Genomic DNA, 15154 nt, shown 5'->3' on the forward strand with positions numbered 1-15154 from the left:
CTACTGGCATCACCATGGTAACCCACAGAGCATACCTTCTCTACTGGCTAGAACTGTATTGTTTAAAACTCAGTCTTCAGTGGTGAATATTTATAAATGAATCAGTATGCAATAACTTTCCTTCAAATCATAAAATAATAAGTAAATACATAAATAGGTAAATAACAAATCAAACATTACAATTGTGAATACACAACGTTATATCACAATAAAAACTTCCAAAACTAATGTCCACTTTAACAATAATATCAAAGTGTAAAATTCCAGTATTAACAAGAATCCCACAAACTTAAAACATCTTCAGCCAAAGTAAGAGAATGTCAGATTTTATTTCAAATACTAAGAAAATACTTTCAAATAAAGCAGAAAAACATGTCCAAACTTTAAACTATTCTTTTCTCTTTAGTCATCATTTCATCTTTACCATTCTCTATAGCAAATGGACAGACAACGTCAGAATTCACTTCATCAACAACAGAAATACCTACATCCCGTGCAGATCACACAACAAGCCAGCAGACACAAACAACTCAGTTTACTTCTACCACAGAAACAGAACCTACAAGGACAGCTCAATCAACATTTACAATAGTTTTGACCCCTACGAGCATGTCAACAGTAGAATCATCTACACTTGAAAGTAGTTCAACACTGCAAGCTACATTGTCAACAACAGGTACCTCTCCATTTTCACCATCTACTACGACAGAAGGACAAAGCACATCAGAATTCACTTCATCAACAACAGAGATACCTAATTCCAGTGTAGAGCAAACAACCAGCCAGCAAACCCCTCAGTTTAGTTCTACCACAGAAACAGAACCTACAAGGACAGCTCAAACAGCATTTACAATAGTTATGACCCCAACGAACATGTCAACATTAGAATCATCTACCCTTGAAAGTGGTACAACAGTGGAAACGACATTATACACAACAGGTACCTCTCCATCTTCACCATCTACTACAACAGAAGGACAAAGTACATCAGAATTCACTTCATCAACAACAGAAATACCTACTTCCAGTGTAGAGCAAACAACAAGCCAGCAGGCACAAACCACTCAGTTTAGTTCTACCACAGAAACAGAACCTACAACAGCTCAATCAGCATTTACAACAGTTATGACCGCTATGAGCACGTCCACATTAGAATCATCTACACTTGAAAGTGGTTCAACACTGGAAGCTACATTATACACAAAAGGTACCTCTCCATCTTCACAGTCTACTACGACAGAAGGACAAACGACATTAGAATTCACTTCATCAACAACAGAAATACCTACTTCCAGTGTAGAGCAAACAACAAGCCAGCAGGCACAAACCACTCAATTTAGTTCTACCACAGAAACAGACAACAGGTACCTCTCCATCTTCACAGTCTACTACAACAGAAGGACAACGTACATCAGAATTCACTTCATCAACAACAGAAATACCTACTTCCAGTGTACAGCAAACAACAAGCCAGCAGGCACAAACCACTCAATTTAGTTCTACCACAGAAACAGAACCTACAACGACAGCTCAATCAACATTGGAAACTACATTGTCTACAAGAGGTACATCTCCATATTCACCGTCTACCAGAACAGAAGGACAAAGTACATCAGAACTGATTTCGTCAACAACAGAAATACCTACTTCCAGTGTAGAGCAAACAACAAGCCAGCAGGCACAAACCACACAGTTTAGTTCTACCACAGAAACAGAACCTACAACAGCTCAATCAGCATTTACAACAGTTATGACCGCTATGAGCACGTCCACATTAGAATCATCTACACTTGAAAGTGGTTCAACACTGGAAACTACATTATCCACAACAGGTACCTCTCCATCTTCACCATCTACTACAACAGAAGGACAAAGTACATCAGAATTCACTTCATCAACAAAAGAAATACCTACTTCCAGTGTAGAGCAATCAACAAGCCAGCAGGTACAAACCACACAGTTTAGTTCTACCACAGAAACAGAACCTACAACAGCTCAGTCAGCATTTACAACAGTTATGACCGCTATGAGCACGTCCACATTAGCATTATCTACACTTGAAAGTGGTTCAACACTGGAAACTACATTATCCACAACAGGTACCTCTCCATCTTCACCATCTACTACAACAGAAGGACAAAGTACATCAGAATTCACTTCATCAACAACAGAAATACCTACTTCCAGTGTAGAGCAAACAACAAGCCAGCAAACACAAACCACTCAGTTTAGTTCTACCACAGAAACAGAACCTACAACGACAGCTCAATCAACATTGGAAACTACAATGTCTACAACAGGTACCTCTCTATATTCACCGTCTACCACGACAGAAGGACAAAGTACATCAGAACTGATTTCATCAACTACAGAAATACCTACTTCCAGTGTAGAGCAAGTAACAAGCCAGCAAACACAAACCACTCAGTTTAGTTCTACCACAGAAACAGAACCTTCAACAGCTCAATCAGCATTTACAACAGTTATGACCGCTATGAGCACGTCCACATTAGAATCATCTACACTTGAAAGAGATTCAACACTGGAAACTACATTATCCACAACAGGTACCTCTCCATCTTCACCATCTACTACAACAGAAGGACAAAGTACATCAGAATTCACTTCATCAACAACAGATATACCTTCTTCCAGTGTACAGCAATCAACAGGCCAGCAGGCACAAACCACACAGTTTAGTTCTACCACAGAAGCAGAACCTACAGGGACAGCTCAATCAACATCTACAACAATTTTGACCCCTACGAGCATGTCGACATTAGAATCATCTACACTTGAAAGTGTTACAACAGTGGAAACTACATTATCCACAACAGGTACCTCTCCATCTTCACCGTCTACTACGACAGAAGGACAAACGACATCAGAATTCACTTCATCAAGAACAGAAATGCCTACCTCCAATGTAGAGCAATCAACAAGCCAGCAGGCACAAACCACACAGTTTAGTTCTACCCCAGAAACAGAACCTACAACAGCTCAATCAGCATTTACAACAGTTATGACCGCTATGAGCATGTCCACATTAGAATCATCTACACTTGAAAGTGGTTCAACGCTGGAAACGACATTATTCACAACAGGTACCTCTACATCTTCACCGTCTACTACAACAGAAGGACAAAGTACATCAGAATTCACTTCATCAACCACAGAAATACGTATTTCCAGTGTAGAGCAATCAACAAGCCAACAGGCACAAACCACACAGTTTAGTTCTACCACAGAAACAGAACCTACAACAGCTCAATCAGCATTTACAACAGTTATGACCGCTATGAGCACGTCCTCATTAAAATCATCTACACTTGAAAGTGGTTCAACACTGGAAACTAGATTATCCACAACAGGTACCTCTCCATCTTCACCATCTACTACGACAGAAGGACAAACGACATCAGAATTCACTTCATCAATAACAGAAATACTTACTTCCAATGTAGAGCAATCAACAAGCCAGCAGGCACAAACCACACAGTTTAGTTCTACACCAGAAACAGAACCTACAACAGCTCAATCAGCATTTACAACAATTATGACCGCTATGAGCACGTCCACATTAGAATCATCTACACTTGAAAGTGGTTCAACACTGGAAACTACATTATCCACAATAGGTACCTCTCCATCTTCAAAGTCTACTACAACAGAAGGACAAAGTACATCAGAATTCACTTCATCAACAACAGAAATACCTACTTCCAGTGTACAGCAAACAAGAAGCCAGCAGGCACAAACCACTCAGTTTAGTTCTACCACAGATACAGAACCTACAACGACAGCTCAATCAACATTGGAAACTACATTGTCTACGACAGGTACCTCTCCATATTCACCGTCTACCACAACAGAAGGACAAAGTACATCAGAACTGATTTCATCACCAACAGAAATACCTACTTCCAGTGTAGAGCAAACAACAAGCCAGCAAACACAATCCACTCAGTTTAGTTCTACCACAGAAACAGAACCTACAACGACAGCTCAATCAACATTTATAACAGTTATGACCCCGATGAGCATGTCCACATTAGAATCATCTACACCTGAAAGTGTTACAACAGAGGAAACTACATTATCCACAATAGGTACTTCTCCATTTTCACCTTCTATGGCACAACAAAGTACATCAGAACTGATTTCATCAACAACAGAAATAGCTACTTCCAGTGTAGAGCAAACAACAAGACAGCAAACACAAACTCAGTTTAGTTCAACCACAAAAACAGAACCTACAGTGACAGCTCAAATAACATATACAACAGTTTTGACCCCTGTGACCAAGACCACATTAGAATCATCTACACTTGAAAGTGGTTCAACGCTGGAAACGACATTATTCACAACAGGTACCTCTACATCTTCACCGTCTACTACAACAGAAGGACAAAGTACATCAGAATTCACTTCATCTACAACAGAAATATTGTCATCTAATGTAGAACGAACAAGTCATCTAACACAAACCACTCAGTTTCCTTCTACCACAGAATCAGAGTCTACATTGACAGCTCAATCAACATTTACAACAGCTATGTCCCCTACAAGCATGACAACATTTGAATCATCTACACTTGAAAGTGGTTCAACACTGGAAACTACATTATCCACAACAGGTACCTCTCCATCTTCACCATCTACTACAACAGAAGCACAAAGTACATCAGAACTGATTTCATCAACAGCAGAAATACCTACATCCAGCGTAAAGCAAACAACAAGCCAGCAAACACAAACCATTCAGTTTAGTTCTACCACAGAAACAGAACCTACAACAGCTCAATCAGCATTTACAACAGTTATGACCGCTATGAGCACGTCCACATTAGAATCATCTACACTTGAAAGTGGTTCAACACTGGAAACTACATTATCCACAACAGGTACCTCTCCATCTTCACCATCTACTACAACAGAAGGACAAAGTACATCAGAATTCACTTCATCAACAACAGAAATACCTACTTCCAGTGTAGAGCAAACAACAAGCCAGCAAACACAAACCACTCAGTTTAGTTCTACCACAGAAACAGAACCTACAACAGCTCAATCAGCATTTACAACAGTTATGACCGCTATGAGCACGTCCACATTAGAATCATCTACACTTGAAAGTGGTTCAACACTGGAAACTACATTATCCACAACAGGTACCTCTCCATCTTCACCATCTACTACAACAGAAGGACAAAGTACATCAGAATTCACTTCATCAACAACAGAAATACCTACTTCCAGTGTAGAGCAAACAACAAGCCAGCAAACACAAACCACTCAGTTTAGTTCTACCACAGAAACAGAACCTACAACAGCTCAATCAGCATTTACAACAGTTATGACCGCTATGAGCACGTCCACATTAGAATCATCTACACTTGAAAGTGGTTCAACACTGGAAACTACATTATCCACAACAGGTACCTCTCCATCTTCACCATCTACTACAACAGAAGGACAAAGTACATCAGAATTCACTTCATCAACAACAGAAATACCTACTTCCAGTGTAGAGCAAACAACAAGCCAGCAAACACAAACCACTCAGTTTAGTTCTACCACAGAAACAGAACCTACAACAGCTCAATCAGCATTTACAACAGTTATGACCGCTATGAGCACGTCCACATTAGAATCATCTACACTTGAAAGTGGTTCAACACTGGAAACTACATTATCCACAACAGGTACCTCTCCATCTTCACCATCTACTACAACAGAAGGACAAAGTACATCAGAATTCACTTCATCAACAACAGAAATACCTACTTCCAGTGTAGAGCAAACAACAAGCCAGCAAACACAAACCACTCAGTTTAGTTCTACCACAGAAACAGAACCTACAACAGCTCAATCAGCATTTACAACAGTTATGACCGCTATGAGCACGTCCACATTAGAATCATCTACACTTGAAAGTGGTTCAACACTGGAAACTACATTATCCACAACAGGTACCTCTCCATCTTCACCATCTACTACAACAGAAGGACAAAGTACATCAGAATTCACTTCATCAACAACAGAAATACCTACTTCCAGTGTAGAGCAAACAACAAGCCAGCAAACACAAACCACTCAGTTTAGTTCTACCACAGAAACAGAACCTACAACAGCTCAATCAGCATTTACAACAGTTATGACCGCTATGAGCACGTCCACATTAGAATCATCTACACTTGAAAGTGGTTCAACACTGGAAACTACATTATCCACAACAGGTACCTCTCCATCTTCACCATCTACTACAACAGAAGGACAAAGTACATCAGAATTCACTTCATCAACAACAGAAATACCTACTTCCAGTGTAGAGCAAACAACAAGCCAGCAAACACAAACCACTCAGTTTAGTTCTACCACAGAAACAGAACCTACAACAGCTCAATCAGCATTTACAACAGTTATGACCGCTATGAGCACGTCCACATTAGAATCATCTACACTTGAAAGTGGTTCAACACTGGAAACTACATTATCCACAACAGGTACCTCTCCATCTTCACCATCTACTACAACAGAAGGACAAAGTACATCAGAATTCACTTCATCAACAACAGAAATACCTACTTCCAGTGTAGAGCAAACAACAAGCCAGCAAACACAAACCACTCAGTTTAGTTCTACCACAGAAACAGAACCTACAACAGCTCAATCAGCATTTACAACAGTTATGACCGCTATGAGCACGTCCACATTAGAATCATCTACACTTGAAAGTGGTTCAACACTGGAAACTACATTATCCACAACAGGTACCTCTCCATCTTCACCATCTACTACAACAGAAGGACAAAGTACATCAGAATTCACTTCATCAACAACAGAAATACCTACTTCCAGTGTAGAGCAAACAACAAGCCAGCAAACACAAACCACTCAGTTTAGTTCTACCACAGAAACAGAACCTACAACAGCTCAATCAGCATTTACAACAGTTATGACCGCTATGAGCACGTCCACATTAGAATCATCTACACTTGAAAGTGGTTCAACACTGGAAACTACATTATCCACAATAGGTACTTCTCCATTTTCACCTTCTATGGCACAACAAAGTACATCAGAACTGATTTCATCAACAACAGAAATAGCTACTTCCAGTGTAGAGCAAACAACAAGACAGCAAACACAAACTCAGTTTAGTTCAACCACAAAAACAGAACCTACAGTGACAGCTCAAATAACATATACAACAGTTTTGACCCCTGTGACCAAGACCACATTAGAATCATCTACACTTGAAAGTGGTTCAACGCTGGAAACTACATTATTCACAACAGGTACCTCTACATCTTCACCGTCTACTACAACAGAACAAAGTACATCAGAATTCACGTCATCTACAACAGAAATATTGTCATTTAATGTAGAACGAACAAGTCATCTAACACAAACCAGTCAGTTTCCTTCTACCACAGAATCAGAATCTACATTGACAGCTCAATCAACATTTACAACAGCTATGTCCCCTACAAGCATGACAACATTAGAATCATCTACACTTGAAAGTGGTTCAACACTGGAAACTACATTATCCACAACAGGTACCTCTCCATCTTCACCATCTACTACAACAGAAGGACAAAGTACATCAGAACTGATTTCATCAACAGCAGAAATACCTACATCCAGCGTAAAGCAAACAACAAGCCAGCAAACACAAACCACTCAGTTTAGTTCTACCACAGAAACAGAACCTACAACAGCTCAATCAGCATTTACAACAGTTATGACTGCTATGAGCACGTCCACAATAGAATCATCTACACTTGAAAGTGGTTCAACACTGGAAATGACATTATCTACAAAAGGTACCTCTCCATCTTTACCATCTACTACAACAGAAGGACAAAGTACATCAGAATTCACTTTATTAACAGCAGAAATATCTACTTCCAGTGTAGAGCAAACAACAAGCAAGCAAACACAAACCACTCAGTTTAGTTCTACCACAGACACTGAACCTACAACAGCTCAATCAGCATTTACAACAGTTATGATCCCTACGAGCATTTCAACATTAGATTCATCTACACTTGAAAGTGTTACAACAGAGGAAACTACATTATCCACAATAGGTACCTCTCCATTTTCACCATCTACGACACAACAAAGTACATCAGAATTAATTTCATCAACAACAGAAATACCCACTTCCAGTATAGAGCAAACAACAAGCCAGCAGGCACAAACCACTCAGTTTAGTTCTACCACAGAAACTGAACCTACAACCGCTCAATCAGCATTTACAACAGTTATGACCCCTACGAGCATGTCAACATTAGAATTGTCTACACTTGAAAGTGGTTCAACACTGGAAACTATAATATCTAGAAGTACTTCTTTAGCTTCATCATCCCCATCGTCTACGACAGAAGGACAAACCACATCAAAATTTGCCTCATCTATAACAGAAATATCTTCATCTAGTGTAGAACAATCAACAAGCCAGCAGGCACAAACCACTCAATTTACTTCTACTAGAGAAACAGAATCTACAATGACAGGTCAATCAGCATTTACAACAGCTATGTCCCCTATGACCACGACCACATCATCTACACTTGAAAGTCGTTCGACACTGGAAACTACATTATCCAGAATAAGTACAACTCCATCTTCACTATTTACTACAACAGAAGGACAAACTTCCCCTGATCCTCAAACAATAACCCCAGCTGTTACAGCCCAAACATTTAGCATGTCTACATCATCCCAGTCGAGCCCTTCTGCTCAAACTAGTACCCAGAAAACTTCATCAACAGAACCTCATTCATCTGCAACAACTCTCAACTCAGTTTCAACAACTCAAAACTTTCTGGAGAATTGTCAGTGTAATGGGTCCCCATGCATCTTCAATGTAACATCTGGGAAATGTCAGTGTCAATGCAATTCTTTCACTTTTGGAGAGTATTGCAATTTTGCATATGACTTATCCACAGTTTTTTGGTGTGAGTATTTATCATACTACTATTCCTAAATTATCATTATTATTGTTTGTTTGTTTATGATTTAACGCCATGCGAGCTACCTCAGCTATATTCATGGCGAGAACAAGGTTAGTTAAGTTAAATTAAGTTTTTAAATTTGATCTTAGATAAAAATTCTAAAACTAAATCTGGCCTTACTTCATTAAAAATCTTTCCAAATGATCATTATTACACTTCGTGTTAAATAATTCTTTCATTGTGCTGTGGGTATTGAATCAATATTAAATTAGCACCCAAGATACTTATGAGTAATTTGTGAAGTGTGACAATTTAAGTTAGTTGTATTGTTGATTGTGTCACGTTTTAGCTAAAACATTTGTACTTATGTTGTAAAGCTAATATGATATACAACACACAGACATCCATTATTTACTTTTTCATTACAAAAGACTTAGCACAATAATTGTCACAATTTGCAGCACACTTATGTTGAAATCTTTTTAAATCTATAATTTATTTGTAGCTGAAAGCACACCCACAAGGAATGCAAGCATCTCTCTCAGAATTATGATGGACTATCTTACAGAGTATGAAAATATGGACTCACCAGAATCAAAAAAACTAATTTCCACCTTAAAACATGAGGTAAGTGTTTCTAGTTCCTTTTCTTGAGGTACTTTAAAGCTCACAAATTTGCTTACCATTATTTCACTGCATTGGCCCAAAAGTAGTCTGACTCTTAAGCTACACTTTAAAATGTATGAATGTTATTTGGATTAGATAACTTTAAACGTATTAAAAAAATTATCACAAGAGAAAAAGGTTAAATTAGATCAATGCATTTACTGCAATATTGCATACATTAACTCTAATTACTAATCTTAGTCAGGAGACGTAAATTAATATTTGATGGCAGTGAAACTTATTTTGTAATAATTTATATTTATTATTTGCATATTTGCAAAGTGTATTATGTATAAATATTTATATTAAGAAATACAAATTTTGAAGTTAAATGAAATGAAAAATGAAATTTAGATTTTTCTTTTTTTTAACAGCTTTCAATCCTTTGTAAAAGAACAGATGCACAACATTTCAAAGGTGTGCACATACGTAGGCTAATGTAAGGTGATTTTTCTTGAATTTCATACATTTACAAATATTTGCTAAGCAAAAGACATATTAATATGTGGCATGTATTTTTCCCATTTAGGCGAGGAAGTGTCCTTGCTGAAAGTATTGCAGTATATAACTATCCCAACAACAACTCGCAAATAATGTTTCTAAATAACGATTTGGGACCCACCCTGGAAAAAATCTTTTATGACTCCGATTCATTTAAAAATCTCAGCATAGCTCTCGGTAATGTTTCCATCCAAGATGCCCGAATTACCATGGAGCCAGTTAAAATATCAAGTAAGATACTTTTTTATTTTGGAAACAGATAACCTTGATGTAACATATTTAATTAAAGAAGAAGAAGACATTAATTTAAGGGATACATGGATTACTGTTCTACTGTTTCTGTTATATGGCTTATCTTTGTTCTGTGTAGATATTTCAGATCTGCAGCCATTTGTGCAATGCACACTGAATTTTGCAAACTTAACAGAGGAGATTGAAGATGGAGCATGGGTATGTGTAGGATCATGCAAAAAAAATCTCAACTTTTGCAATCAAAGAGGTGAATGCCTAAATGAAATAAATGGACCACAGTGCATGTAAGTCCTTCAAAGCAAATTCAGATGACTACAAACAAACTGTATAGTTTTCAGTTAATCAAATGATATTTAACTAAAAATGATTGAAATGGCTGCCCTCAGATATAAATAAATAAATAATTGATAAAAGCTTAATACTTTAGGAATTAACAGCATATTTAAATAAGAAGTTCAAAACTTAACAAAAATCACTTTTGAATTTGATGGGCAAGAAAGAAATATTAGCAAAAGTCAGGAACTTATCCTCTCCTACTCATTTTGCTAACTGTCTAGGTGTTACAGTTCTCCCTTTGAGGAGTACTATGGAGCACAGTGTGAGCTTTACAGCAGAGGGGCCGGTTTCTACGCTGTTCTCTTCGGCTGTTTAGCAGCTTTTGCTCTACTTATCATTGTCTTGGCTGTGATGATTGTGGTGCTCTACAGAGCCAAGAGGTCTGTATAACTGTTTCTGTGACTTATTCAAAGACCAGAACATCAAAAGAAACAAATAACACCATGATCTAATTTCAGCAGAACATCAAGCAAAAGGAGGTTTTCACTTTTTGACGACGACTTCTTTGATTTTACATCAAGAGGTACGATGTCTAGCTTTGCAAATGCTTTAGTAACTATACTTCAGTATCAGTAGATGAAACTCTCAAACATCAGAAATGAAAATATTATTGGTAACTGAAAATATTAACTATATTATTTCAGGATCCATAGACAGAGGTTATGGGCATCAAAATTTTTCAGTCACAGAAGATTCAGCACCTGAGTCTTTCAGCTCATACCATGAAAATACACCTGTACGGTAGGATGAGCAATTGTGCATATCATTTAATAAACTGGAAAAGGAACATAACATGTATTGGTCGTTGTTAGATTGATTCTTTTTTAATCACATTTTTTTTTCTCTCTGCTACAGATAAAGACCAGAGCAACTGAAGTGGTGGATGTCTGATGAACAGAAAAGACAGATATTACTTAAAATATTTTTAAAAGAATTCAGACATTATAATCTCAGGAAACCAACATCATTGTACATGTATTTACTGGGTTGGTGTCAGATTATTTAGAGTATTTCAAGTAAAATGATTGTCAAGAATCTCAGTTCATAATATTTACATTGCACAAGAACAATGTATAAAGTAGGCTATCTCTGTAAAACTCAGTCACTTGAAACTCAAAAGCAGTTATCTATGATACCAAGCACTCCACAGCATATGCATAAATCAGTAATAAACTAATTAAATAGATGGGGGTTGTTAAAATATGGTCCACTGCATTACACAAGCGCTCACCTGGAGTGATGCCACCGACACAATCAATCACAAAACATATCTGTTTTTGCACCCTATTGCACACATACCTTATATTATTATAATTTCTGTGACGCTTCAATAGAGGGCACATTTTTTATGGTTTATGGTTTGTCATTTAAAAGCAGATTTTCACACTCTCTACATCTATATTTGATAATTAATATACATTAGAAACTGTACTTCGGTCCAATAGCTGACGGTGTGGGCGGGGCTTCCTGCTTGATGCCACATAAATACAAACGCTTATCCAAAGCGACTTACAATATAGGAAATGCAGAGATTTGTTTTCTTGGTATGAGAGGGTGTCATATATAATCACATTTCTTATTCAAATTTCTGATCTATTTACAGTGCTACCACATTAACCAGCTGTAGAACAGTCAGTTATGTTGATGGTTTTTATGTTTTTTTTTGTTGGCACTGTACATTTACTGAGTGTACTATTTCTATGTTTTTTGTTATGATAGCATGCTTGTGTTTACACTGAGAGCACAATCAATTATTGTTAAATTAATATTTATAGGGAACATATTTATACTGTGGTGAATGTTTGCACATAAAATTCTTAAAATAAAGCATATGTACAACATTACAATGTATCGGCTACATTATCATGTTCAGCAGGATTTTGTTTAAAAAATGTTGCAATGTCATTATCAGGTCATTAGGAGGCACTATAGACTTAATTATACGCCATCTAGGCCTCACCTGTTTGGCTGACACTTCTTATCATCAAATGTGGCTTTTACTTGTAATGAATAGTAGGTTGGTGCATCTCAAAGTCTTTAGTCTTAGATGGACCTCAAAACAGAAAAAAAAAAAATCTAATATACCACATAATATAGCCTACCACATTTACTGAGCAAGTTCTGCATGACCACTTTCACAATGCACAAACAGCATTGAACAGACTGATTAATCTGTGTTCTCTTAAGCCATAAACACACTGCATGAGTTTTGGCTGTCCCAGACGAAAGATTGGCATCGTAAAAAAAATCGTGGCGATTTCTGTGATCGTGGCTCCTAATTGGTGGTCCTGTGTCGTACAGTGAGAGAGGTTCAAAGACGGCACACATAAAAAAATACATCTGCTAAAGTGTGATTTATCATGCTTTTTGTTTACTACTAGCACATGCTGCTGATGACATTTTATTCTTCTATAGTAACGTGTGTCGTATCCAGTGACGTCCTTAGGGTCCGGTGCGAGGTAGGGAGCGGGGCCCCTCGGTCCATTCGCGATCGCGTTCCGCGGGGTGGGGGTGTGGATGTGGTATATTGGGGGGGAGGGGGGTCCCCGCGGTCCATTCGCCGCGGGGGTCCCTCAAGCGCAGGGCCCGGTGCAACCGCACCAATTGCACCCCCCTAAGGACACCCTGGTCGTATCGTACGATGGGATTTGGGACCATCCTGCCAAATTTGGTGTTTCTAGGACTTACAGTTTTGGCTAGCCAGACACTTTTAGGGCAGAAAAAGAATAATAAAAGAAGAAGGTGCTTGGACCTTTAATTAATGTCGTTTGAAAGCTTAACACAAACCAGATCTTCATAGAACAAAACCACCACCTAGTGGCTGAATTCATCATATTATACACCTACTGTTTACACGTAGCAACATGAATATAAATAACGTTAAGTTGCTAGAACCTACAGACGTAACATACTTAATATTCATGAGCAAAGCTTTCACCATCGATAAACACTCTTATGCCAAGTGAAGGAAACTACAGAGCATAGGATGAAGTGAATTTTCAATCTGCAACATATTAAATACAAAACAAGGATCTGGTAAAATAATAAAGACTATAGATAGACTATAGATATCATAATATACACTTAGACTAAAATCACTTCACACTCCAACACAGGAGATGGCGGTACGCTAAAGAGCTGGTATGCGACCCGCCAATAAATCCCACAGAAGAAGAATGTAAACACTCTTCCGGTGCGGCAGGAAAAGATGTCGGCGCCCTTACGAATGTCATGTTGTTGACCGTCTCCAGATAATTGTGTTTAAGCGCTATTACATACACGTTAAGCTTACATTGAATAATATTACAAGCGTATCTACATGAAGTTACCGGATTTATAAGGTTTGTGTGTTTTTTTTTTACGCGAAATGTGGTATATAACGCTACTCCATGCTCTCATAAAGACTGACATATTTTTATATAATGTACCTTATTCGCTCAGGTATGGTGTTTTATAAATATTTTCTATTGACTTACTCTCTTTTGTCTTCAACAGAGTATCTGTCAGTCATGGTCCATTTATGTAAGTAGGTTTAATACAATTTATTCTAAGTATTAGTCATTTTTGACTACTCTCTAATTGTGCTTTCACACCTGGCCTGTTGTTTCGGAACCTGGCGCGTTTCCCCCCTTAGCTCGGTTCGTTTGGGCATATGTGAGCACGGCAATCGCATGTCTGTGGATGAGCACGTCTTCGCCATTCAAAATAAAAAAAGCACTTTTTCATTTTATAATGCCATCTTATTGCTCTTCTTCCTAGTAGGTGCATTTTAAAAATGTTTTCCCGATGAATCCTGAAATCCTGCTCAATGATAAATTAGTAAGGACAGCTACAAAAAAAAAAAAATAAGCCCGAAGCTGTTATCTTTCCATCCTGACGGATGACAGCCGTGACAGCTAATGCCGAGTTCACACTACATTCGAGTTCAAACTCGTCGGATCGCCGTTGTTTTCACACTGCGTGACTATCCGTGTTCACATTGCACGATGGATCGGCGACAGGGGGTTTCACATTGCATGACTTCACAATAGGATGAATTGCCGACAGCTCTGTCTGGTCCGCAAGCTACGTTTTGCAACAAAACACACGCGAGAAGTGATAAGGAAATAACGCGAGACGAACCCGCGTGCGTCAGACCGGAGTTCTCGCCAGCAAGACTGTAATTATTAATATATATAGTATATATATAGCCCGCAAATTGTCTGTGAGCTGATTTCCAAATTTAGCCAAATTCTTGTTTTTCGTTTTTTGCAAAAAATGAAAAAAACGAAAAAGAATTTTTCTACTTTCAGCATTAAATAATAGATACACTGACCATTAGATTTACAACTACAGACTAACAGACAACTACAGTTGAATCTGGGGAAGTCGTGGCCTAATGTTTAGAGAGTCGGACTCGTAACCCAAAGGTTGTGGGTTCGAGTCTCAAG

At 38.1% G+C, this 15154-nt stretch overlaps 2 protein-coding genes across 2 annotated transcripts in view; both read left to right on the forward strand.

Moving 5' to 3' along the window:
- Positions 1-4555: 4555 nt before the first annotated feature.
- On the forward strand, positions 4556-7527 carry LOC107701980 (flocculation protein FLO11-like). Its single transcript, XM_016504152.1, has 5 exons — positions 4556-4946; positions 5088-5480; positions 6411-6548; positions 6720-6975; positions 7392-7527. Exons 1-5 carry the CDS (start codon positions 4556-4558, stop codon positions 7525-7527), a joined length of 1314 nt encoding a protein of 437 aa, XP_016359638.1.
- Positions 7528-13908: 6381 nt separating this feature from the next.
- The window catches only part of mrps16 (mitochondrial ribosomal protein S16), a 3967-nt gene continuing 2721 nt past the window's right edge, over positions 13909-15154 (forward strand). The window contains exons 1-2 of the mRNA XM_016504155.1: positions 13909-14065; positions 14220-14246. Of these exons, the coding sequence (XP_016359641.1) occupies positions 14234-14246 (13 nt within the window). The 5' untranslated portion in view covers positions 13909-14065; positions 14220-14233. The remainder of the gene's footprint in view (positions 14066-14219; positions 14247-15154) is intronic.

The sequence above is a fragment of the Sinocyclocheilus anshuiensis genome, unplaced genomic scaffold (genome assembly GCF_001515605.1).
Source record: "Sinocyclocheilus anshuiensis isolate Anshui unplaced genomic scaffold, SAMN03320099.WGS_v1.1 scaffold262, whole genome shotgun sequence".
NCBI lineage: Eukaryota > Metazoa > Chordata > Actinopteri > Cypriniformes > Cyprinidae > Sinocyclocheilus > Sinocyclocheilus anshuiensis.